Raw genomic sequence first — 27,070 nt, 5'->3', positions numbered from 1 at the left:
TCTTGCAGGTACTTTCACACCCACTTCCTTCTCTCTTCCAGGTACTTTTCACAGGTTCTTTCACCCCTGCTTCAGTCTCTCTTGCAGCTTCTTTCACCTCTACTTCTTTCTCTCTTGCAGGTTCTTTCACCCCTACTTCCTTCTCTCTTACAGGTTCTTTTCACCCCTGCTTCTTGCAGGTTCTTTTCACAGGTTATTTCACCCCTGCTTCCTTCTCTCTTGCAGGTTCTTTTCACAGGCTCTTCTCACCCCTACTTCCTTCTCTCTTGCAGATTCTTTCACCCCTACTTCCTCCTCTCTTACAGGTTCTTTTCACCCCTGCTTCCTTCTTTCTTGCAGGTTCTTTCACCTCCACTTCCTTCTCTCTTGCAGGTTCTTTTCACAGGTTCTTTTACCCCTGCTTCCTTCTCTCTTGCAGGTTCTTTTCACCCCCACTTCCTTCTCTCTTGCAGGTTCCTTTCACCCCTGATTCCTTGTCTCCTGGGGGTTCTTTTCACAGGTTCTTTCATCTCCACTTCCTTCTCTCTTGCAGGTTCTTTTCACACGGTTCTTTCACCCCTGCTTCCTTCTCTCTTGCAGGTTCTTTTCACCCCTGCTTCCTTCTCTCTTACAGGTTCTTTTCACCCCTGCTTCCCTTTCTCTTGCACGTTCTTTTACCTCCACTTCCTTCTCTCTTGCAGGTTATTTTCACAGGTTCTTTCACCCCTGCTTCCTTCTCTCTTGCAGGTTCTTTTCACAGGCTCTTTTCACCCCTACTTCCTTCTCTCTTGCAGTTTCTTTCACCTGTACTTCCTTCTCTCTGGCACGTTCTTTCACCCCTACTTCCTTCTCTCTTGCAGGTTCTTTCACCCCTACTTCCTTCTCTCTCTCAGGTTATTTGCACCCCTGCTTCCTTCTCTCTTGCAGGTTCTTTTCACAGGTTCTTTTCACCCCTTCTTCCTTCTCTCTTGCAGGTTCTTTCACCTCCACTTCCTTCTCTCTTGCTGGTTCTTTTCACAGGTTCTTTCACCCCTGCTTCCTTCCCTCTTGCAGGTTCTTTTCACAGGTTCTTTTCACCCCTTCTTCCTTCTCTCTTGCAGGTTCTTTCACCTCCACTTCCTTCTCTCTTGCTGGTTCTTTTCACAGGTTCTTTCACCCCTGCTTCCTTCCCTCTTGCAGGTTCTTTCCCCCCTGCTTCCTTCTTTCTTGCAGGTTCTTTCACCCCTACTTCCTTCTCTCTTGCAGGTTCTTTTCACCCCTGCTGCCTTGTCTCTTGGAGTTTCTTTTCACAGGTTCTTTTCATCCCTACTTCCTTCTCTCTTGCAGGTTCTTTTCACAGACTCTTTCACCCCTGCTTCTTTCTCTCCTGCAGGTTCTTCTCACAGGCTCTTTTCACCCCTACTTCCTTCTCTTTTGCAGGTTATTTCACCTCTACTTCCTTCTCTCTTGCAGGTTCTTTCACCCCTACTTCCTTCTCTCTTACAGGTTCTTTTCACCCCTGCTCCCTTCTCTCTTGCAGGTTCTTTCACCCCCACTTCCTTCTCTCCTGCAGGTTCTTTTCACAGTTTCTTTTCATCCCTACTTCCTCCTCTCTTGCAGGTTCTTTCACTTCTACTTCCTTCTCTCTTACAGGTGCATTTCACCCCTGCTTCCTTCTCTCTTGCATGTTCTTTTCACAGGTTCTTTTCACCCCTACTTCCTCCCCTCTTGCAGGTTCTTTCACCCCTACTTCCTTCTCTCTGGCAGGTTCTTTCACCCCTGCTTCCTTCTCTCTTGCAGTTTCATTTCACAGGTTTTTTCACCCCTGCTTACTTCTCTCTTGCAGGTTCTTTCACCCCTGCTTCCTTCTCTCTCGCAGCTTCTTTTCACCCCTGCTTCCTGCTCTCTCGCAGGTTTCTTCACCCCCACTTCCTTCTCTCTTGCAGGTTCTTTTCACAGGTTCTTCACCCCTGCTTCCTTCTCTCTTGCAGGTTCTTTTCACCCCTGCTTCCTTCTCTCTTGCATGTTCTTTTCACAGGTTCTTTCACCGCTACTTCCATCTCTCTCGCACGTTATTTCACCCCTACTTCCTTCTCTCTTGCAGGTTCTTTCACCCCTGCTTCCTTCTCTCCCGCAGCTTCTTTTCACCCCTGCTTCCTGCTCTCTCGCAGGTTTCTTCACCCCCACTTCCTTCTCTCTTGCAGGTTCTTTTCACAGGTTCTTCACCCCTGCTTCCTTCTCTCTTGCAGGTTCTTTTCACCCCTGCTTCCTTCTCTCTTGCAGGTTCTTTCACCCCTACTTCCTTCTCTCTCGCAGGTTCTTTTCACCCCTGCTTCCTTCTCTCTTGCAGGTTTCTTCACCCACACTTCCTTCTCTCTTGCAGGTTCTTTTCACAGGTTCTTTCACCCCTGCTTCTGTCTCTCTTGAAGGTTCTTTTCACCCCTACTTCCTTCTCTCTTGCAGGTTCTTTCACTTCTACTTCCTTCTCTCTTACAGGTGCTTTTCACCCCTGCTTCCTTCTCTCTTGCAGGTTCTTTTACCTCCACTTCCTTCTCTCTTGCAGGTTCTTTTCACAGGTTCTTTCACCCCTGCTTCCTTCTCTCTTGCAGGTTCTTTTCACCCCAGCTTCCTTCTCTCTTACAGGTTCTTTTCACCCCTGCTTCCTTCTCTCTTGCAGATTCTTTTCACAGGCTCATTTCACCCCTACTTCCTTCTCTCTTGCAGGTTCTTTCACCTCTACTTCCTCGTCTCTGGCAGGTTCTTTCACCCCTACTTCCTTCTCTGTTGCAGGTTCTTTTCACCCCTGCTTCCTTCTCTCTTGCAGGTTCTTTCTCCCCCCCTTCCTTCTCTCTTGCAGGTTCTTTTCACAGGTTCTGTCACCCCTGCTTCCTTCTCTCTTGCAGGTTCTTTTCACAGGCTCCTTTCACCCCTACTTCCTTCTCTCTTGCAGGTTCTTTCACCTCTCTTTCATTCACTCTTGGAGGTTCTTTCACCTCTACTTCCTTCTCTCTGGCAGGTTCTTTCACCCCTTCTTCCTTCTCTCTTGCAGGTTCTTTTCACCCCTACTTCCTTCTCTCTCTCAGGTCCTTTCACCCCTGCTTCCTTCTCTCTTGCAGGTTCTTTTCACCCCTGCATCCTTCTCTCTTGCAGGTTCTTTCACCCCTACCCCCTTCTCTCTCGCAGGTTCTTTCACCCCTACTTCCTTCTCTCTCGCAGGTTCTTTTCACCCCACTTCCATCTCTCTTGCAGGTCCTTTCACCCCTACTTCCTTCTCTCTTGCAGGTTCTTTTCACCCCTACTTCCTTCTCTATTGCAGGTTCTTTCACCCCTACTCCCTTATCTCTCGCAGGTTGTTTCACCCCTACTTCCATCTCACTCGCACGTTCTTTCACCCCTACTTCCTTCTCTCTTGCAGGTTGTTTTCACAGCCTCTTTTTTACCCTTACTGCCTTCTCTCGTTCAGGTTCTTTCACCCTTCTTCCTTCTCTCTTACAGTTTCTTTTCACCCCTGCTTCTTTCTCTCTTGCAGGTTCTTTCCTCAAGTTCTTTCACCCCTGCTTCCTTCTCTCTTGCAGGTTCTTTTCACAGGATCTTTTCACCCCGACTTCCTTCTCTCTTGCAGGTTCTTTCACCTCTACTTCCTTCTCTCTTGCAGGTTCTTTTCACCCCTGCTTCCTTCTCTCTTGCAGGTTCTTTCACCGCTACTTCCATCTCTCTTGCACGTTATTTCACCCCTGCTTCCTTCTCTCTTGCAGGTTTCTTCACCCACACTTCCTTCTCTCTTGTAGGTTCTTTTCACAGGTTTTTTCACCCCTGCTTCCTTCTCTCTTGCAAGTTCTTTTACCTCCACTTCCTTCTCTCTTGCAGGTTCTTTTCACAGGTTCTTTTACCCCTGCTTCCTTCTCTCTTGCAGGTTCTTTTCACCCCAGCTTCCTTCTCTTACAGGTTCTTTTCACCCCTGCTTCCTTCTCTCTTGCAGGTTCCTTCACCCCACACTTCCTTCTCTCGCAGGTTCTTTTCACAGGTTCCTTCACCCCTGCTTCCTTCTCTCTTGCAGGTTCTTTTCACAGGCTCATTTCACCCCTATTTCCTTCTCTCTTGAGGGTTCTTTCACCTCTACTTCCTCGTCTCTGGCAGGTTCTTTCACCCCTACTTCCTTCTCTCTTGCAGGTTTTTTTCACCCCTGCTTCCTTCTCTCTTGCAGGTTCTTTCTTCCCCACTTCCTTCTCTCTTGCAGGTTCTTTTCACAGGTTCTGTCACCCCTACTTCATTCTCTCCTGCAGGTTCTTTTCACAGGCTCCTTTCACCCCTACTTCCTTCTCTCTTGCAGGTTCTTTCACCTCTCCTTCTTTCTCTCTTGGAGGTTCTTTCACCCCTTCTTCCTTCTCTCTTGCAGGTTCTTTTCACCCCTACTTCCTTCTCTCTCTCAGGTCCTTTCACCCCTGCTTCCTTCTCTCTTGCAGGTTCTTTTCACCCCTACTTCCTTCTCTCTTGCAGGTTCTTTCACACCTACTCCCTTCTCTCTCGCAGGTTCTTTCACCCCTACTTCCATCTCTTTTGCAGGTTCTTTCACCCCTACTTCCTTCTCTCTCGCAGGTTCTTTTCACCCCTGCATCCTTCTCTCTTGCAGGTTCTTTTCACCCCTACTTCCTTCTCTCTCTCAGGTCCTTTCACCCCTGCTTCCTTCTCTCTTGCAGGTTCTTTTCACAGGCTCTTTTCACCCCTACTTCCTTCTCTCTTGCAGGTTCTTTTCACCCCTGCATCCTTCTCTCTTGCAGGTTCTTTTCACCCCTGCATCCTTCTCTCTTGCATGTTCTTTTCACAGGTTTTTTCACCCCTGCTTCCTTCTCTCTTGCAGGTTCTTTCACCCCTACCCCCTTCTCTCTTGCAGGTTCTTTCACCCCTACTTCCTTCTCTCTCGCAGGTTCTTTTCACCCCACTTCCATCTCTCTTGCAGGTCCTTTCACCCCTACTTCCTTCTCTCTTGTAGTTTCTTTTCACCCCTACTTCCTTCTCTCTTGCAGGTTTTTTCACCCCTACTCCCTTGTCTCTCGCAGGTTGTTTCACCCCTAGTTTCATCTCTCTTGCACGTTCTTTCACCCCTACTTCCTTCTCTCTGGCAGGTTCTTTCACCCCTGCTTCCTTCTCTCTTGCAGTTTCTTTTCAAAGGTTTTTTCACCCCTACTTTCTTCTCTCTTGCAGGTTCTTTCACCCCTACTTCCTTCTCTCTCGCAGGTTATTTTCATCCCTACTTCCATCTCTCTCCTACTTCCTTCTCTCTTGCAGGTTCTTTCACCCCCACTTCCTTCTCTCTTGCAGGTTCTTTCACCCCTACTTCCATCTCTCTCTCGCAGGTTCTTTCACCCCTACTTCCTTCTCTCTTGCAGGTTCTTTTCCCCCCTACTTACATCTCTCTTGCAGGTTCTTTTTACAGGGTTTTTTCACCCCTGCTTCCTTCTCTCTTGTAGGTTGTGTTCACAGGCTCTTTTTACCCTTACTGCCTTCTCTCGTTCAGGTTCTTTCACCCTTCTTCCTTCTCTGTTACAGTTTCTTTTCACCCCTGCTTCCTTCTCTCTTGCAGGTTCTTTCCTCAAGTTCTTTCACCCCTGCTTCCTTCTCTCTTGCAGGTTCTTTTCACAGGCTCTTTTCACCCCTGCTTCCTTCTCTCTTGAAGGTTCTTTTTACAGGTGCATTTCACCCCTGCTTCCTTCTCTCTTGCATGTTCTTTTCACAGGTTCTTTTCACCCCTACTTCCTCCCCTCTTGCAGGTTCTTTCACCCCTACTTCCTTCTCTCTGGCAGGTTCTTTCACCCCTGCTTCCTTCTCTCTTGCAGTTTCATTTCACAGGTTTTTTCACCCCTGCTTACTTCTCTCTTGCAGGTTCTTTCACCCCTGCTTCCTTCTCTCTCGCAGCTTCTTTTCACCCCTGCTTCCTGCTCTCTCGCAGGTTTCTTCACCCCCACTTCCTTCTCTCTTGCAGGTTCTTTTCACAGGTTCTTCACCCCTGCTTCCTTCTCTCTTGCAGGTTCTTTTCACCCCTGCTTCCTTCTCTCTTGCATGTTCTTTTCACAGGTTCTTTCACCGCTACTTCCATCTCTCTCGCACGTTATTTCACCCCTACTTCCTTCTCTCTTGCAGGTTCTTTCACCCCTGCTTCCTTCTCTCCCGCAGCTTCTTTTCACCCCTGCTTCCTGCTCTCTCGCAGGTTTCTTCACCCCCACTTCCTTCTCTCTTGCAGGTTCTTTTCACAGGTTCTTCACCCCTGCTTCCTTCTCTCTTGCAGGTTCTTTTCACCCCTGCTTCCTTCTCTCTTGCAGGTTCTTTCACCCCTACTTCCTTCTCTCTCGCAGGTTCTTTTCACCCCTGCTTCCTTCTCTCTTGCAGGTTTCTTCACCCACACTTCCTTCTCTCTTGCAGGTTCTTTTCACAGGTTCTTTCACCCCTGCTTCTGTCTCTCTTGAAGGTTCTTTTCACCCCTACTTCCTTCTCTCTTGCAGGTTCTTTCACTTCTACTTCCTTCTCTCTTACAGGTGCTTTTCACCCCTGCTTCCTTCTCTCTTGCAGGTTCTTTTACCTCCACTTCCTTCTCTCTTGCAGGTTCTTTTCACAGGTTCTTTCACCCCTGCTTCCTTCTCTCTTGCAGGTTCTTTTCACCCCAGCTTCCTTCTCTCTTACAGGTTCTTTTCACCCCTGCTTCCTTCTCTCTTGCAGGTTCCTTCACCCCCCACTCCCTTCTCTCGCAGGGTATTTTCACAGGTTCCTTCACCCCTGCTTCCTTCTCTCTTGCAGATTCTTTTCACAGGCTCATTTCACCCCTACTTCCTTCTCTCTTGCAGGTTCTTTCACCTCTACTTCCTCGTCTCTGGCAGGTTCTTTCACCCCTACTTCCTTCTCTGTTGCAGGTTCTTTTCACCCCTGCTTCCTTCTCTCTTGCAGGTTCTTTCTCCCCCCCTTCCTTCTCTCTTGCAGGTTCTTTTCACAGGTTCTGTCACCCCTGCTTCCTTCTCTCTTGCAGGTTCTTTTCACAGGCTCCTTTCACCCCTACTTCCTTCTCTCTTGCAGGTTCTTTCACCTCTCTTTCATTCACTCTTGGAGGTTCTTTCACCTCTACTTCCTTCTCTCTGGCAGGTTCTTTCACCCCTTCTTCCTTCTCTCTTGCAGGTTCTTTTCACCCCTACTTCCTTCTCTCTCTCAGGTCCTTTCACCCCTGCTTCCTTCTCTCTTGCAGGTTCTTTTCACCCCTGCATCCTTCTCTCTTGCAGGTTCTTTCACCCCTACCCCCTTCTCTCTCGCAGGTTCTTTCACCCCTACTTCCTTCTCTCTCGCAGGTTCTTTTCACCCCACTTCCATCTCTCTTGCAGGTCCTTTCACCCCTACTTCCTTCTCTCTTGCAGGTTCTTTTCACCCCTACTTCCTTCTCTATTGCAGGTTCTTTCACCCCTACTCCCTTATCTCTCGCAGGTTGTTTCACCCCTACTTCCATCTCACTCGCACGTTCTTTCACCCCTACTTCCTTCTCTCTTGCAGGTTGTTTTCACAGCCTCTTTTTTACCCTTACTGCCTTCTCTCGTTCAGGTTCTTTCACCCTTCTTCCTTCTCTCTTACAGTTTCTTTTCACCCCTGCTTCTTTCTCTCTTGCAGGTTCTTTCCTCAAGTTCTTTCACCCCTGCTTCCTTCTCTCTTGCAGGTTCTTTTCACAGGATCTTTTCACCCCGACTTCCTTCTCTCTTGCAGGTTCTTTCACCTCTACTTCCTTCTCTCTTGCAGGTTCTTTTCACCCCTGCTTCCTTCTCTCTTGCAGGTTCTTTCACCGCTACTTCCATCTCTCTTGCACGTTATTTCACCCCTGCTTCCTTCTCTCTTGCAGGTTTCTTCACCCACACTTCCTTCTCTCTTGTAGGTTCTTTTCACAGGTTTTTTCACCCCTGCTTCCTTCTCTCTTGCAAGTTCTTTTACCTCCACTTCCTTCTCTCTTGCAGGTTCTTTTCACAGGTTCTTTTACCCCTGCTTCCTTCTCTCTTGCAGGTTCTTTTCACCCCAGCTTCCTTCTCTTACAGGTTCTTTTCACCCCTGCTTCCTTCTCTCTTGCAGGTTCCTTCACCCCACACTTCCTTCTCTCGCAGGTTCTTTTCACAGGTTCCTTCACCCCTGCTTCCTTCTCTCTTGCAGGTTCTTTTCACAGGCTCATTTCACCCCTATTTCCTTCTCTCTTGAGGGTTCTTTCACCTCTACTTCCTCGTCTCTGGCAGGTTCTTTCACCCCTACTTCCTTCTCTCTTGCAGGTTTTTTTCACCCCTGCTTCCTTCTCTCTTGCAGGTTCTTTCTTCCCCACTTCCTTCTCTCTTGCAGGTTCTTTTCACAGGTTCTGTCACCCCTACTTCATTCTCTCCTGCAGGTTCTTTTCACAGGCTCCTTTCACCCCTACTTCCTTCTCTCTTGCAGGTTCTTTCACCTCTCCTTCTTTCTCTCTTGGAGGTTCTTTCACCCCTTCTTCCTTCTCTCTTGCAGGTTCTTTTCACCCCTACTTCCTTCTCTCTCTCAGGTCCTTTCACCCCTGCTTCCTTCTCTCTTGCAGGTTCTTTTCACCCCTACTTCCTTCTCTCTTGCAGGTTCTTTCACACCTACTCCCTTCTCTCTCGCAGGTTCTTTCACCCCTACTTCCATCTCTTTTGCAGGTTCTTTCACCCCTACTTCCTTCTCTCTCGCAGGTTCTTTTCACCCCTGCATCCTTCTCTCTTGCAGGTTCTTTTCACCCCTACTTCCTTCTCTCTCTCAGGTCCTTTCACCCCTGCTTCCTTCTCTCTTGCAGGTTCTTTTCACAGGCTCTTTTCACCCCTACTTCCTTCTCTCTTGCAGGTTCTTTTCACCCCTGCATCCTTCTCTCTTGCAGGTTCTTTTCACCCCTGCATCCTTCTCTCTTGCATGTTCTTTTCACAGGTTTTTTCACCCCTGCTTCCTTCTCTCTTGCAGGTTCTTTCACCCCTACCCCCTTCTCTCTTGCAGGTTCTTTCACCCCTACTTCCTTCTCTCTCGCAGGTTCTTTTCACCCCACTTCCATCTCTCTTGCAGGTCCTTTCACCCCTACTTCCTTCTCTCTTGTAGTTTCTTTTCACCCCTACTTCCTTCTCTCTTGCAGGTTTTTTCACCCCTACTCCCTTGTCTCTCGCAGGTTGTTTCACCCCTAGTTTCATCTCTCTTGCACGTTCTTTCACCCCTACTTCCTTCTCTCTGGCAGGTTCTTTCACCCCTGCTTCCTTCTCTCTTGCAGTTTCTTTTCAAAGGTTTTTTCACCCCTACTTTCTTCTCTCTTGCAGGTTCTTTCACCCCTACTTCCTTCTCTCTCGCAGGTTATTTTCATCCCTACTTCCATCTCTCTCCTACTTCCTTCTCTCTTGCAGGTTCTTTCACCCCCACTTCCTTCTCTCTTGCAGGTTCTTTCACCCCTACTTCCATCTCTCTCTCGCAGGTTCTTTCACCCCTACTTCCTTCTCTCTTGCAGGTTCTTTTCCCCCCTACTTACATCTCTCTTGCAGGTTCTTTTTACAGGGTTTTTTCACCCCTGCTTCCTTCTCTCTTGTAGGTTGTGTTCACAGGCTCTTTTTACCCTTACTGCCTTCTCTCGTTCAGGTTCTTTCACCCTTCTTCCTTCTCTGTTACAGTTTCTTTTCACCCCTGCTTCCTTCTCTCTTGCAGGTTCTTTCCTCAAGTTCTTTCACCCCTGCTTCCTTCTCTCTTGCAGGTTCTTTTCACAGGCTCTTTTCACCCCTGCTTCCTTCTCTCTTGAAGGTTCTTTTTACAGGTTCATTCACCCCTGCTTCCTTCTCTCTTGCAGGTTCTTTTCACAGGTTCTTCTCACCCTTACTTCCTTCTCTCTTGCAGGTTCTTTCACCTCTACTTCCTTCTCTCTTGCAGGTTCTTTCACCCCTGCTTCCTTCTCTCTTGCAGGTTCTTTTCACAGGTTCATTCACCCCTGCTTCCTTCTCTCTTGCAGGTTCTTTTCACAGGCTCTTTTAATCCCTACTTCCTTCTCTCTTGCAGGTTCTTTCACCTCTGCTTCCTTCTCTCTTGCAGGTTCTTTCACCCCTGCTTCCTTCTCTCTTGAAGGTTCTTTTAACAGTCTCATTCACCCCTGCTTCCTTCTCTCTTGTAGGTTCTTTTCACTGGCTCTTTTCACCCCTACTTCCTTCTCTCTTGCAGGTTCTTTCACCTCTTCTTCCTTCTCTCCTGCAGGTTCTTTTACCCCTACTTCCTTCTCTCCTACAGGTTCTTTTCACAGGTTCATTCACCCCTGCTTCCTTCTCTCTTGCAGGTTCTTTCACCTCTACTTCCTTCTCTCTTGCAGGTTCTTTCACCCCTGCTTCCTTCTCTCTTGCAGGTTCTTTTCACAGGTTCATTCACCCCTGCTTCCTTCTCTCTTGCAGGTTCTTTTCACAGGCTCTTTTAATCCCTACTTCCTTCTCTCTTGCAGGTTCTTTCACCTCTGCTTCCTTCTCTCTTGCAGGTTCTTTCACCCCTGCTTCCTTCTCTCTTGAAGGTTCTTTTAACAGTCTCATTCACCCCTGCTTCCTTCTCTCTTGTAGGTTCTTTTCACTGGCTCTTTTCACCCCTACTTCCTTCTCTCTTGCAGGTTCTTTCACCTCTTCTTCCTTCTCTCCTGCAGGTTCTTTTACCCCTACTTCCTTCTCTCCTACAGGTTCTTTTCACCCCTGCTTCCTTCTCTATTGCAGGTTGTTTCACCTCTGCTTCCTTCTCTCTTGTAGGTTCTTTCACCCCTTCTTCCTTCTCTCTTGCAGGTTCTTTCACCCCTACTTCCTTCCCTCTTGCAGGTTCTTTTTACCACTATTTTTCTTCTCTCTTGGAGGTTCTTTTCACCCGTATTTTCTCCTCTCGTTCTTTTCACCCCTACTTTTTTCTCTCTTGCAGGTTCTTTCGCCCCCACTTCCTTCTCTCTTTCAGATTCTTTTCACAGGTTCTTTCACCTCTGCTTCCTTCTCTCTTGCAAGTTCTTTCACCCCCACTTCCTTCTCTCTTGCAGGTTCTTTCCCTCTGCTTCCTTCTCTCTTGCAGGTTCTTTTCACAGGTTCTTTTCACCCCTACTTCCTTCTCTCTTGCAGGTTCTTTCACCCCTACTTCCTTCTCTCTTGCAGGTTGTAACCCCCCCCCCCCTTCCTTCTCTCTTGCAGGTTCTTTTCACAGGTTCTTTTCACCCCTACTTCTTTCTCACTTGCAGGTTCTTTTCACCCCTATTTTCTTCTCTTGTTCTTTTCACCCCTACTTCCTTCTCTCTTGCAGGTTGTACCACCCCCCCTTCCTTCTCTCTTGCAGGTTCTTTTCACAGGTTCTTTTCACCCCTACTTCTTTCTCTCTTGCAGGTTCTTTTCACCCCTATTTTCTTCTCTTGTTCTTTTTACCCCTACTTCTTTCTCTCTTGCAGGTTCTTTTCACCCCTAGTTCCTTCTCTCTTGCAGGTTCCTTCACCCCTGCTTCCTTCTCTCTTGCAGGTTCTTTCACCCCTATTTTCTTCTCTCGTTCTTTTCACCCCTACATTCTTCTATTGTCACCGCTTTCCTGTTTTTCTCTTCCTTGCTCTTTCTCCATTTTCCGCCTTTCTCTCTCTTGCTTTGGGCCAGCGGAATCTGATGATTAAAAATAAGCATGGACCTTCTTTAGGGATCGACTGTGACCCCTGACCTCAGAGGTGGCAAAATGAGTGACAAGAAATAAGGGGCAGTTCATCCTAGTGGACTTAGGTTGGGGCTCCACTTCCCTGGTTTTCTGTCCATTTCTTTATTACTTTCAAATGTATGTTGTATTCGTGTTTGCAGGGGCAGAGTGTTTATGTGTGAGTACATGTGTATGTTTAAGCACTTGGGTGAGTCAAAGTAAAGGTCAGATGGCAGGGCATGTGATGTCACTTCCGCTTCCCTTGGCATTTTGGTGAATTGACGCCTATGAAAATAAGTTCCAGTTCACAAAAATGAGTGACACCCACAAACATCAGCACCAATTAAGCACTTGTGCAACAAGTTATCCTAGTGGCCTTCAAGCTTTCTGATGTGACCTCTTCCACTCAAATGAAATAATGTGGATGGGCTCCCGAAATGGCTTAAAAATACTGTCATGAATTGGTGAATAAAGCAAGCTGGCTTACCAAATGGGGACATGTTTGAGAGGTTATCTTCCAAGAAATGTAGACAAAAAACAGATATTACTGGCATTCTGCAGTGCTGTTCTGTGTATCACAAAACATGTATGCAGAGCAAGCAAGTCAAACTTTTCATTTGAGATTTGGGGTGGGCTAATTGAAAAATGTCTCATCCAGGGTATCCTGGCCTAAATATCGTTCGACAAAAATATTGTTTCCTAAATATAATTTACAAAATCATCACCCCCATTGAAGTCAATAATAGAAAATATGCATCAATGAAGTTATATCATTTATACTGTCAACTAGGTTTTTATGTTTATGTTAGACGATATTCTAGTTCTGGCATACAATAATGTAAAGGAAGAACCCAAATACTATGTTCTGTGTTACTTTTTTCATACAGTAAACCCAATATGTGAAATTAGGAAAATAATGTCAGTAAAGGAGCCAAAATGCATGAGAGACTCCAGAGGACAGGGCGATATATCCTCCAAAAAAAATTAGAAAAAAGTTACTGTAACGTATTTATAATTCCCAACATCACCTGTTCAGTTCAGTTCTGTTCAGCTTTTCTTTTGGAAAGCGTAACTGAGTGCACTGCGAAATGCTAAAGCAGTCTTGCCAATATCTGAATATATAAATTGGAGCAAATAGTGTATTTTACAGACCTATCTTTCAAAAATAATGGCTAAAAAATCATCGGTTTCCAATATGGTTCTGGAAGGAAATTGAGACAATATACTACTAGCTATGGCTCCAAAACAGCATCAGTCATACCATTTCTCCAAGGAAGCACATCACCCATCAGTCAATCAACTATTTGCTGCCAAACGAAATTCCAAGAATTCCATTTGGTTTAAAAGCACAGTTATTTGACATCTGAGTTAGGGTAAACTTGTGAGTGATATGAGAAAATGTTTGTTTCCCTTGATGTACTATCATGTGTAGAGGAGGAGTGTGTCAGAGCCTTTTCCCACCCAGAACACTACTCTGCTCAAAGAGCTTACTGATGCATCATTTGAGAGACAGCTTAGACCCCTTTCATTTCTTTCACCCATCCCAGATTTGTTTACCAGCTCAAAGCTTGTCTCTTGTACTCGGGGATCTATTAAATACCAATCTTAAGTCTTCCTGTAGAGGGGAAGAAGTAACTTTAGTCAACTTTCTGGCTAGAGTCTTATGTCCTTTGGCATCTCTTTGCACCACTAATCTATCTGGTTCCATTGTGAAGACCTTGTTTGCCCCATGTATAAGGAAGATCTTATCTTGTCCCTTTGTCATGATGTCTACACTGCAGATACCCAAAGCTGCTGACACTGGTAAGTACAGAAATGGTTTGGAACGCTAGCTTGATCCTTCATTCAATTCATGCTTCTCTCTTTGTTATTTCCCAATACTCTTTTTTTCTTATGCTTATGCCTGCCTACGCCTAAAATGTTCTCCCATCACACCCTGACTTTTGACTCCCTCTCCTGCAGTGCTGGGATTGGCCGGACGGGCACCATCATTGTGATCGACATGCTGATGGATATGATCACCACTACAGGTAACTGACATGTTTCTGCCTGTAATCAGACTGCATCAGGAGATGGGCAGCTTCAGCTCTCTTCACTTCTCTTATCCCAGTTTTAAATTCAGTGGCACAGGTCAGTCTAAATGTATTGTGCTATGAAGCTTAGAGTAACGTGACATGTAACTTAAGATAAATATCTCATACTTTACAGACTAGCAATTCATAGACACTTTCTCTTAAACTGCTTCTTGCTTCTCTCTCATAGTAACACAGGGGGTTGAGCAGCTGCTACAAACATGAGTGTACCGTGCTGCTTATAATTTCAGACATCAATTAAGCAACTATCATTGACTTCTTTGCTAGTAATGCATGTTATTTAATGCCCCCAATGGACAATTTAATCAACTACGTGCGCAATATAAATGCTAAATACAATTATGCAGTCTGTACTTTGGGGGTTATTCTAACTTTGGAGGAGGTGTTAATCCGTCCCAAAAGTGACGGAAAAGTGACGGATTTACCACCAGCCGTATTACGAGTCCATTATATCCTATGGAACTCGTAATATGGCTGGTGGTATATCCGTCACTTTACCGTCACTTTTGGGACGGATTAACACTCCTCCAAAGTTAGAATAACCCCCTTTGTCTGCAGGCGGAATACAAGGGTGCATATCCATGGGCAAGAGTTTTGATAAAATAAGGCCTGGCTTTAAGTTTAATGTTTCAAAATCTGTCTAAGAACACAGAACGTGGAAAAAAACGCAGTCAGTGATAACAAACAGGGTAGTGTACATTTTTTTCACCAGCAAGTTCACAATTTTTTCCCTTTTCAAATTTTGCAAATTGTCTGATTTGACTAAACCCGAGGAAAGGTTTTTTCCGATTTTCAAGATAATCGTCACCACACTTTGGTTTTACTCTCATCAAACCCATCCAAGACGCAAAATGCATTTAGACATTTTCTGTGTAAGTTCACCTTTGGTTACATAAATTGTTGCAGTAGTTATGATTTTCATGCAAATGTGGCAAAGCATGTAATTGAGGTTGCAAATAACAAAAATGTACACATCTCTGATGTTGTTGGGTCTTTAAAAGTTTCAGCACAAGCCCATCACTTTGTGCCACACACCTCATGCCCACTGCATTGTTTTCTTCTTTGTCCCTTCCATACTGCCTGCCCACATCCAGGCCTGGACTGTGACATTGACATCCAGAAGACCATCCAGATGGTACGGGAGCAGCGTTCTGGAATGGTGCAGACCGAGGCGCAGTACCGGTTCATCTACATGGCGATCAGTCAGTTCATCGATACCGTAAAGAAGAAGCAGGAGGCCATGGAGGTACCATGGGGCGAAGTGGGCAGAATTTACTTCTGATGCAGGCTGGGTGACAGCAGAACCACTGTGAGATGGGTATAGACAGACTGAAGCTATTGGAGACAGGTATAGACAGACTGAAACTCTTGGAGGTGGGCATAGACAGACTGAAACACTTAGAGGCTGGTATAGACAACTGAAACTCTTGGAGATGGGTATAGACAGACTGACATTCTTGAAGACAGGTATAGACAGACTGAAACTCTTGGAGATGGGTATAAACAGATTAAAACTCTGGGAGATGGTATAGACAGATACACTCTGGGAGATGGTATAGACAGATAAACTCTGGGGGATGGGTATAGACAGATAAACTCTGGGAGATGGGTATAGACAGATAAACTCTGGGAGATGGTATAGACAGATAAACTCTGGGAGATGGTATAGACAGATAAACTCTGGGAGATGGGTATAGACAGATAAACTCTGGGAGATGGGTATAGACAGATAAACTCTGGGAGATGGTATAGAGAGATAAACTCTGGGAGATGGTATAGAGAGATAAACTCTGGGAGATGGTATAGACAGATAAACTCTGGGAGATGGGTATAGACAGATAAACTCTGGGAGATGGTATAGACAGATAAACTCTGGGAGATGGTATAGACAGATAAACTCTGGGAGATGGGTATAGACAGATAAACTCTGGGAGATGGGTATAGACAGATAAACTCTGGGAGATGGTATAGACAGATAAACTCTGGGAGATGGTATAGACAGATAAACTCTGGGGGATGGGTATAGAGAGATAAACTCTGGGAGATGGGTATAGACAGATAAACTCTGGGAGATGGTATAGACAGATAAACTCTGGGAGATGGTATAGAGAGATAAACTCTGGGAGATGGGTATAGACAGATACACTCTGGGAGATGGGTATAGACAGATAAACTCTGGGAGATGGTATAGACAGATAAACTCTGGGAGATGGGTATAGACAGATAAACTCTGGGAGATGGTATAGACAGATAAACTCTGGGAGATGGGTATAGACAGATAAACTCTGGGAGATGGGTATAGACAGATAAACTCTGGGAGATGGTATAGACAGATAAACTCTGGGAGATGGGTATAGACAGATAAACTCTGGGAGATGGGTATAGACAGATAAACTCTGGGAGATGGTATAGACAGATAAACTCTTGGAGATGGGTATAGACAGATAAACTCTGGGAGATGGTATAGACAGATAAACTCTGGGAGATGGTATAGACAGATAAACTCTGGGAGATGGTATAGACAGATAAACTCTGGGAGATGGTATAGAGAGATAAACTCTGGGAGATGGTATAGACAGATAAACTCTGGGAGATGGTATAGACAGATACACTCTGGGAGATGGTATAGACAGATAAACTCTGGGGGATGGGTATAGACAGATAAACTCTGGGAGATGGGTATAGACAGATAAACTCTGGGAGATGGTATAGACAGATAAACTCTGGGAGATGGTATAGACAGATAAACTCTGGGAGATGGGTATAGACAGATAAACTCTGGGAGATGGTATAGACAGATAAACTCTGGGAGATGGGTATAGACAGATAAACTCTGGGAGATGGTATAGACAGACTGAAACTCTGGGAGATGGGTATAGACAGATAAACTCTGGGAGATGGTATAGACAGACAAACTCTGGGAGATGGTATAGAGAGATAAACTCTGGGAGATGGTATAGACAGATAAACTCTGGGAGATGGGTATAGGCAGATAAACTGGGAGATGGGTATAGACAGATAAACTCTGGGAGATGGGTATAGACAGATAAACTCTGGGAGATTGGTATAGACAGTTAAACTCTGGGAGATGGTATAGACAGATAAACTCTGGGAGATGGTATAGACAGATAAACTCTGGGAGATGGGTATAGACAGATAAACTCTGGGAGATAGTATAGACAGATAAACTCTGGGAGATGGTATAGAGAGATAAACTCTGGGAGATGGTATAGACAGATAAACTCTGGGAGATGGGTATAGGCAGATAAACTGGGAGATGGGTATAGACAGATAAACTCTGGGAGATGGGTATAGACAGATAAACTCTGGGAGATGGTATAGACAGATAAACTCTGGGAGATGGTATAGACAGATAAACTCTGGGAGATGGGTATAGACAGATAAACTCTTGGAGATGGGTATAGACAGATAAACTCTGGGAGATGGTATAGACAGATAAACTCTGGGAGATGGTATAGAGAGATAAACTCTGGGAGATGGGTATAGGCAGATAAACTGGGAGATGGGTATAGACAGATAAACTCTGGGAGATGGGTATAGACAGATAAACTCTGGGAGATGGTATAGACAGATAAACTCTGGGAGATGGTATAGACAGATAAACTCTGGGAGATGGGTATAGGCAGATAAACTGGGAGATGGTATAGACAGATAAACTCTGGGAGATGGGTATAGACAGATAAACTCTTGGAGATGGTATAGACAGATAAACTCTGGGAGATGGTATAGACAGATAAACTCTGGGAGATGGGTATAGACAGATAAACTCTGGGAGATGGGTATAGACAGATAAACTCTGGGAGATGGTATAGACAGATAAACTCTGGGAGATGGTATAGACAGATAAACTCTGGGAGATGGGTATAGACAGATAAACTCTGGGAGATGGTATAGACAGATAAACTCTGGGAGATGGGTATAGACAGATAAACTCTGGGAGATGGTATAGACAGACTGAAACTCTGGGAGATGGGTATAGACAGATAAACTCTGGGAGATGGTATAGACAGACAAACTCTGGGAGATGGTATAGAGAGATAAACTCTGGGAGATGGTATAGACAGATAAACTCTGGGAGATGGGTATAGGCAGATAAACTGGGAGATGGGTATAGACAGATAAACTCTGGGAGATGGGTATAGACAGATAAACTCTGGGAGATGGGTATAGACAGATAAACTCTGGGAGATGGTATAGACAGATAAACTCTGGGAGATGGTATAGACAGATAAACTCTGGGAGATGGGTATAGACAGATAAACTTTGGGAGATGGTATAGACAGATAAACTCTGGGAGATGGTATAGAGAGATAAACTCTGGGAGATGGTATAGACAGATAAACTCTGGGAGATGGGTATAGGCAGATAAACTGGGAGATGGGTATAGACAGATAAACTCTGGGAGATGGGTATAGACAGATAAACTCTGGGAGATGGTATAGACAGATAAACTCTGGGAGATGGTATAGACAGATAAACTCTGGGAGATGGGTATAGACAGATAAACTCTTGGAGATGGGTATAGACAGATAAACTCTGGGAGATGGTATAGACAGATAAACTCTGGGAGATGGTATAGAGAGATAAACTCTGGGAGATGGGTATAGGCAGATAAACTGGGAGATGGGTATAGACAGATAAACTCTGGGAGATGGGTATAGACAGATAAACTCTGGGAGATGGTATAGACAGATAAACTCTGGGAGATGGTATAGACAGATAAACTCTGGGAGATGGGTATAGGCAGATAAACTGGGAGATGGTATAGACAGATAAACTCTGGGAGATGGGTATAGACAGATAAACTCTTGGAGATGGTATAGACAGATAAACTCTGGGAGATGGTATAGACAGATAAACTCTGGGAGATGGTATAGACAGATAAACTCTGGGAGATGGTATAGACAGATAAACTCTGGGAGATGGGTATAGACAGATAAACTCTGGGAGATGGTATAGACAGATAAACTCTGGGAGATGGTATAGACAGATAAACTCTGGGAGATGGTATAGACAGATAAACTCTGGGAGATGGGTATAGACAGATAAACTCTGGGAGATGGTATAGACAGATAAACTCTGGGAGATGGTATAGACAGATAAACTCTGGGAGATGGGTATAGACAGATAAACTCTGGGAGATGGTATAGACAGATAAACTCTGGGAGATGGTATAGACAGATAAACTCTGGGAGATGGGTATAGACAGATAAACTCTTGGAGATGGGTATAGACAGATAAACTCTGGGAGATGGTATAGACAGATAAACTCTGGGAGATGGTATAGACAGATAAACTCTGGGAGATGGTATAGACAGATAAACTCTGGGAGATGGGTATAGGCAGATAAACTGGGAGATGGGTATAGACAGATAAACTCTGGGAGATGGGTATAGACAGATAAACTCTGGGAGATGGGTATAGACAGATAAACTCTTGGAGATGGGTATAGACAGATAAACTCTGGGAGATGGTATAGACAGATACACTCTGGGAGATGGTATAGACAGATAAACTCTTGGAGATGGGTATAGATAGATAAACTCTGGGAGATGGTATAGACAGATAATCTCTGGGAGATGGTATAGACAGATAAACTCTGGGAGATGGTATAGACAGATAAACTCTGGGAGATGGTATAGACAGACTGAAACTCTTGGAGATGGGTATAGACAGACTGAAACTCTTGGAGATGGGTGTAGACAGATAAACTCTGGGAGATGGTATAGACAGATAAACTCTGGGAGATGGGTATAGACAGATAAACTCTGGGAGATGGGTATAGACAGATAAACTCTGGGAGATGGTATAGACAGATAAACTCTGGGAGATGGTATAGACAGACTGAAACTCTTGGAGATGGGTATAGACAGACTGAAACTCTTGGAGATGGGTGTAGACAGATAAACTCTGGGAGATGGTATAGACAGATAAACTCTGGGAGATGGGTATAGACAGATAAACTCTGGGAGATGGTATAGACAGATAAACTCTGGGAGATGGTATAGACAGATAAACTCTGGGAGATGGTATAGACAGACTGACACTCTGGGAGATGGTATAGACAGATAAACTCTGGGAGATGGTATAGACAGATAAACTCTGGGAGATGGGTATAGACAGATAAACTCTGGGAGATGGGTATAGACAGATAAACTCTGGGAGATGGTATAGACAGATAAACTCTGGGAGATGGTATAGACAGATAAACTCTGGGAGATGGGTATAGGCAGATAAACTGGGAGATGGGTATAGACAGATAAACTCTGGGAGATGGGTATAGACAGATAAACTCTGGGAGATGGGTATAGACAGATAAACTCTTGGAGATGGGTATAGACAGATAAACTCTGGGAGATGGTATAGACAGATACACTCTGGGAGATGGTATAGACAGATAAACTCTTGGAGATGGGTATAGATAGATAAACTCTGGGAGATGGTATAGACAGATAATCTCTGGGAGATGGTATAGACAGATAAACTCTGGGAGATGGTATAGACAGATAAACTCTGGGAGATGGTATAGACAGACTGAAACTCTTGGAGATGGGTATAGACAGACTGAAACTCTTGGAGATGGGTGTAGACAGATAAACTCTGGGAGATGGTATAGACAGATAAACTCTGGGAGATGGGTATAGACAGATAAACTCTGGGAGATGGGTATAGACAGATAAACTCTGGGAGATGGTATAGACAGATAAACTCTGGGAGATGGTATAGACAGACTGAAACTCTTGGAGATGGGTATAGACAGACTGAAACTCTTGGAGATGGGTGTAGACAGATAAACTCTGGGAGATGGTATAGACAGATAAACTCTGGGAGATGGGTATAGACAGATAAACTCTGGGAGATGGTATAGACAGATAAACTCTGGGAGATGGTATAGACAGATAAACTCTGGGAGATGGTATAGACAGACTGACACTCTGGGAGATGGTATAGACAGATAAACTCTGGGAGATGGTATAGACAGATAAACTCTGGGAGATGGGTATAGACAGATAAACTCTGGGAGATGGGTATAGACAGATAAACTCTGGGAGATGGTATAGACAGATAAACTCTGGGAGATGGGTATAGACAGATAAACTCTGGGAGATGGTATAGACAGATAAACTCTGGGAGATGGGTATAGACAGATAAACTCTGGGAGATGGTATAGACAGATAAACTCTGGGAGATGGTATAGACAGACTGACACTCTGGGAGATGGGTGTAGACAGACTGAAACTCTGGGTGCTAGGTATAGACAGGCTGGAGCACTGAGAGATGGGCTTAGGCAGTCCAGACCGCTGTGAGATTGATACAGACAGACTCAGCTGCTAGTTGATGGGTATTTTCGGGTATGGACTACACTTGTGTGAGCTATTTGGAGACAGAACCGTTTCGGGACTGAAACGTGCATATACCCGTCAGTGAGATGGGAATAAATAAATCACTGTGATGTAAGTATAGGCCGTGAAAAACTCTTGGAGCCAGTTACACACAGTTACTGTGAGATTGGTGCAGAGTAAACCACTGAGAAATGGGTGCAGTTTCACTATACGCTGGGTGCTGGCGGTGAGCAGTGCATACATGAGTACCGTCAGAGGCCTGTGAAATGACTAAAGACAGCACAGTTCATAGGGGCACAGAGAAGACCAATGGGAGATAGGTAAAGGCAGAAAACAGTAAGATGGATTGTAAGTGTACTATTGCCAGACAGGTGGAGGCAGAGGGAAAGGCCTCTAAGCATCTCTGTTCAGGACCACTATATAACAGGGCAGACAAAACAACTCCAAGAAGGGCAAAGAAAGCACCCCAGTGAGGCTGTTCCAGCAGAAGTAAAGCAAAGTGGGTGCAGACAGAATATGTGTTAGATGGGCACCAAGCGAATAACTATAGGATGGGCAAAGGTAAAACACATTTAAATAGTAAAGACAGAACCACAGTGAGGTGGGTACAGTAGATGTAGGGCCTGATTTAGATCCAATAGGAATTAGATTTAGATGCACCGGATATCTGTAATTGTTGTGACAGAGGAACCCATCCGCCAATATCTAGAGCAGATCCTTTGGTCCACATTGACACTGTACAGAAAGGGACCACTGTGACATGGGCATAGGTAGTACCACAATGAGGTGGGTATAGATAGTGGAAAACTCTGTAGTGCTTGTAGTCACAAGTAATTTGAGATGAATGCCACTTGTCAAAATCATTGTTGCATGCATATAGTCATTCAGAACCATTGTGAAACTCCACAAAGAAATAGACATACCCCCATCTCTGTGTATGAGGCTAGGGGCCATATTTTGGACTATTAATGACCCCGAGAGCCTTACTCTTCTCCTTGTATGCTTTCATTTTGCAGAAAAATCCAGAATCTCAGTACGGTAACATCCAGCGACCTCAAGGGGCTAAGAACATGCATGCAAAAGCCACACGCAAGTCCTCGAAGTAAGGAACTCCTGCATCCCCGCCCAAGTTCAATACTTCTGTATCTTTTGTCACTTGTGTTCCTCTCCCATTCCCCACTCTCTCTTCACTGCTCCCTTTTTGTGCTGACTGTATTTTTCGCAGCTCTTCTCTCACTAAGGTTGTTCCTTCCACTTCTTGTTCCTATTTTTAGGCAGAAAGATGAGGCCACGATCTATGAGAACCTCCAAGCCACCCGGGGGAAGAAAGACGACAAGTCAAAGAAGCAGAAATCGGCTGAGCAAGAGAAGCAAAAAGGATCGCTGAAGAGGAAATAATGCCAAGAAAACAGAACGTGAGGTGTGGGCACTCCTCTGAGAAGTTCAGTCTATGATCTCCACATGATGAAGATTGGAGAAAAGAGAAAGAAAGATTAAGGGCCTCATTACGAGTTTGGCAGGCCTCGGACTGCCAAATTCTTGGTGCGCTCGAACCGCCGTACTCCTGGTTGTCCGACCGCCAGGTTTACGACCCTGGCGGTTGGACCACCAGGAGACTGCCGCCACTGCCAGTATCACGGATCCCGACAGGTTGGTGGCAGTCGAAGTTGTGGTCAGCCACAGCGGCGCTGAGTTCAGCACCGCTGTGCTGATCACGACTTTCCTTTCCGCCAGCCTTTTCATGGTGGAGTCCCCGCCATCAAAAGGCTTACGGGGGCCCCTTCACTGCCCACTTCCAGGTCATGGGCAGTGCAGGGGTGCCCATTCCCAGCACCTTCAGAAAGCGTACTGTCTGCAACGGCAAGAGTGCCGGGGGCACCACCTGTGCAATGGCATTGGCCTTGGCTCCCTGAGGCACCAAGGCCAATGCCACCACACTGTTTCAACCGGGCAGCCCAGTGGAAAACTTCTAATATAAGGGTTTCTACCTGTCAGTGCGGTGGAAACATTGCAATAGGGCCGGGCGGGGAGAGACCTCCAGCTTCGCAGCGGTCTCCTCCCCACAGACCATGTGGGCTGACGGTCGGCCCACCAAACTCGGCCCACCAAACTCGTAATGACACACTAAGTACAAACTAATGGGGATATTTGATCCTCAAAGGCCAAATCTCCCAATCTATGCAGTTTTAGCGGTTTCTGTGGCGAATACTACAGTTTCTAGAGAAATTCTTTGTGAATGATTTGTTTTGTTAAAAGAATATACACTAATTCCTTACCATCAGTTGTTGAGTAAATACCCAGACATTTCAGCTAAAACTATGTGGCAAAATAGGCTGATAGTTGGCTTTTGAATGTGGATATTACGTTATATAGTATTTGTTAAGTGCTCCTATATTGAAGTTTCATGGCACTAAATGACCAACAATAACATCCAAAAGTAAAAAGATCGACAATAGATTTCCTGAAGCACTACAAAATGACATCTACTGGCAAAATAGGTGGAAGATTCCCAAAGCGAATTAGAGATAATTCTTGTTGAAAAGAAACTGAAGGCATGGTCGCCATAAATTTGGTATTGCAAGGAGTTCCAGAGTTTTGGCACATAGATGCCTGACGTTCTTAGGCCAAGTAAATTTATCAGACAAAAAAATCTGGAAGAACCTACATAAACTGTTGTGTGGACTGCCTCCATTGCTTTGTAAATGACCATCCCCTGAATGGGCTGCCAGTGCAACTCGTTTGGCACAGGTGAGGTGTTATGATGTCTGGGGATAATACTAATCAGCTGGGCTGCCATGTTATGAATAAGCTGCAAGTGGTTTAAAACTTTTGCTGTAGCTGCCAGGTAAAGCAAATTTGTGTTATCCAGTTGAGACTGTTGAATGCTGTCCCTCCCTACTGCACACACCAGTAATGGCTCTCCGCTCTCTTTTTTTCAGCTTGGTGTAAAGGAGTCTCCCTTGCCTCTGGAATATCGGAGATCTATTGGGTGTTTCCTGTCTGACCAAGTGGCTTGTTGCCAGTTACCCCTGGTGCACACTTGCTTCTCCTGGCTATGCAACTGCGTCTGGAAAGCTGCAGCGTCCCCGCTCCCCCCAGGAGAGGCCTCAATGTACTGTACGCGTTCCATTAGGGGTCCTCCCAGCTCTGAAAAATCCCTGGTACCCTCTGCAATTGTTCTTCCCCTTTCAGGCCCGAGGACATCAGTCTATATGAACTTCCGCCATCAGTAGACTGGCTTCGCATTGACGAGTTGTGGACTTGAAGCCTTACATGGTACTCTCCTTGCAGCACCAAAGATGACCATCAAGTCGTGGTTTGAAGAGAGCGAACCAATAGCTGTCCAGTTTATTTATACTGCTGGTGGCAACCCGTGTATTTTCTGTCTGCCAACATCTGCAGCAAACGTGGCTCTCTATGTCACTATGCAACTTTTTTATGCTTGCCATGTCCACTCTGGCTGCAACACTGTCTGAACGTTTACAGTCTGCCCCTGAACCAGGAATCCCCTCCTCCCATGGCCAACCCCACAGACTCTCGTTCTGCCCTTTTAATCTTCTCAGAGTACACTGGAATGACCACCCTTCTCACCACCCATGTCTGGAAGAAAACCCCGCATCTCTGTGCAATCATTCACTGTGCATGCGCATTTCTTGCGCATTTGCCAATTTACTGTAAATTAAATAAAGTGTGGTTTGTTTTGTAACAGAAATGAAAAGTAGCATCTGCCTCCCAGTTTCTTAATATATCTTTATAAAAGTGTTTTGCGTTGTATGGATTCTGCCTCACCCACCAACGCCGAAGCATTCCTCCATTAACCCACAAGCAAGGTTCCACCCATCCAGCTACCGACACGCAAGGTTCCACCCATCCAGCTACCGACACGCAAGGTTCCACCCATCCAGCTACCCACACGCAAGGTTCTACCCATCCAGCTACCCACACACAAGGTTCCACCCATCCAGCTACCGACACGCAAGGTTCCACCCATCCAGCTACCCACACGCAAGGTTCCACCCATCCAGCTACCCACACGCAAGGTTCCACCCATCCAGCTACCGACACGCAAGGTTCCACCCATCCAGCTACCCACACGCAAGGTTCTACCCATCCAGCTACCCACACACAAGGTTCTACCCATCCAGCTACCCACACACAAGGTTCCACCCATCCAGCTACCCACACGTGCATCTAACCGGCAAATCAAGACATTTGTCTTCCATCATTCAGTAGGTAGATCTGAATCAAGGCTGGAGAACATCTACCTGGAGATGACACTTCTATGAGTTTTTCTTTTTTTCTTTTACTGGCTTAGCCCCAGTGGATAGAAACTGGATGGTGAGCCTTAAGAGGACCCCGGGCTTGTCAAGCTTTATGTGTCAGAAACCACACAGTGCCAGATTGCACATTTGTAGGCTTAAAAGCTCGCACATACCCCATAAGTCTTGAGGTGGACACAGGAGGTCAGACTCGAGCAACTTCCCCAGCGCATTTTGAAAAGAAGGTCACAATGATGTATTTTTAGACAGCTCCCACCCCTTGCACTGGTTAAGGGAGATTGCAATGTAAGATGGATGGGGCAGTATTTCGGCACCTGCGTCCCAAAGAATTTTTAATAATAGCGAAGTGAAATGTCTCGACATTTAATCATAACGGTGCCATTTTTTTAGTTTATGAAGAATAATATTTATTAGTGACTTTTGAGTTCTTTTCAGATTTAACTCAAAATGGCTCTATTTTGAATGAAAAAGATCGAGTGCATTGAGTGTTTTATTTATTACATTTGTAAAGCACACCAGGCACCTCTGAGTGCCATACCTATAACAGACGCAAATGTAGGTGATGGAGCAGTTCTCGTAGCGAAGCGGACATGTGGTTGTGCGCCATGATGACCGCAGAGCGCTACAAGAGACTGCAGTGGAAACAATGTATAAACCTAGAGTAGGACAGACTGCCATGCACCATCTCTGGTGGGTGCGAACTTAAGGAGGATACTGTATCGTAGGTGTCAGGGGCTTAGTCCTGAAGACTCTGGCATAGTCGTCGGAGGGTCTGCAGGTCTCTCCAGTACCTCAAGAGGACTTTGGCTGACCTGAGGGTCCCGGAGGGCTGGTATGTCTGAACAGTATTTGAGATATGCTGGTGTGTAGCTCTGCAGCGCCTCGTGTTCGGTTATATTATGTTAAAGACATCTGTGCAGTGCTCATTCGGGTTCTGGTATGATCTTGTGAGCTATCAAAGGTTTGGATGCCTTCCAGGTTTTTTCTGAATAACCAAACACACACCAGAGTCAGGTTGAGCTTGGTTGATGGTGACTCTGACTTCTGTTTCTCGGTTGGGTAACTATGTCATATTCACGGACTTGCGGGAGCTTAATCTTGATTTCTGATGGAATGGGGCCAGAGGGTTTTCCTAAGATGCTTCGTATCTTTTAGATAACCCTTCCCTTTGTCGGGCAGATGGAGAAGAGCGAAAGGCATTTGTTGGTAGTAGGTGCCATTGGACGCCATTATGGCTAGATACTTGCTTTACTGCCTTGAACGTCTAGTGAACGATTCCCCCTTTTTTAGCTCTTGATTGCAGGAAGACTGTGGTCCAGATGGATATTACTTCTCACCTTGGCAGTAGCAGTGTGCTGTGTGTAGGTCTTCCAAGCTATCTGACGTAGACTCACTGATATACCGAACATGGCCGCCACACTAATCCTGGGGCTCAAGAGACCATAGCCCGTTTCTCAGCACTGGGTCCAGTTCAGCTGCGTCCATCTTACACATAGAGTATGCTACCAATCTTCTTAAGGTGGAAAGTTCATATAATACTTATAAGCACAGTCACCCAGACCAGCGTATTTGTTCAAAATATCCAGATACCACAGATCTTATGCTGGTGGAAAATCTTTCTCTGTTCGAACCACCCTTGCCTGGATCCAACTTCCAGTCGGTATGAAAAAAATAATCTAAAAACTACAACTTCAGGACACAGTTGAAAATG

The 27,070-nt window shown here is 45.5% G+C and overlaps 1 protein-coding gene across 7 annotated transcripts in view; it reads left to right on the top strand.

Annotated features, from left to right (window-relative positions):
- PTPN6 (protein tyrosine phosphatase non-receptor type 6) overlaps window positions 1–24,800 on the top strand; it is a 191,984-nt gene extending 167,184 nt beyond the window's left edge. For all 7 annotated transcript variants that reach the window (XM_069243049.1, XM_069243042.1, XM_069243048.1 and 4 more), the window contains 5 exons: window positions 13,585–13,652; window positions 14,810–14,961; window positions 22,096–22,181; window positions 22,354–22,499; window positions 24,019–24,800. In XM_069243049.1, the coding sequence (XP_069099150.1) occupies window positions 13,585–13,652; window positions 14,810–14,961; window positions 22,096–22,181; window positions 22,354–22,477 (430 nt within the window). In that variant the 3' untranslated portion in view covers window positions 22,478–22,499; window positions 24,019–24,800. The remainder of the gene's footprint in view (window positions 1–13,584; window positions 13,653–14,809; window positions 14,962–22,095; window positions 22,182–22,353; window positions 22,500–24,018) is intronic.
- The last annotated feature ends 2,270 nt before the right edge of the window (window positions 24,801–27,070 follow it).

This window comes from Pleurodeles waltl, chromosome 7 (assembly GCF_031143425.1).
Source record: "Pleurodeles waltl isolate 20211129_DDA chromosome 7, aPleWal1.hap1.20221129, whole genome shotgun sequence".
NCBI lineage: Eukaryota > Metazoa > Chordata > Amphibia > Caudata > Salamandridae > Pleurodeles > Pleurodeles waltl.
The sequence above is the reverse complement of the archived record's forward strand: the minus strand, read 5'-3'. Positions and strand labels throughout refer to the sequence as shown.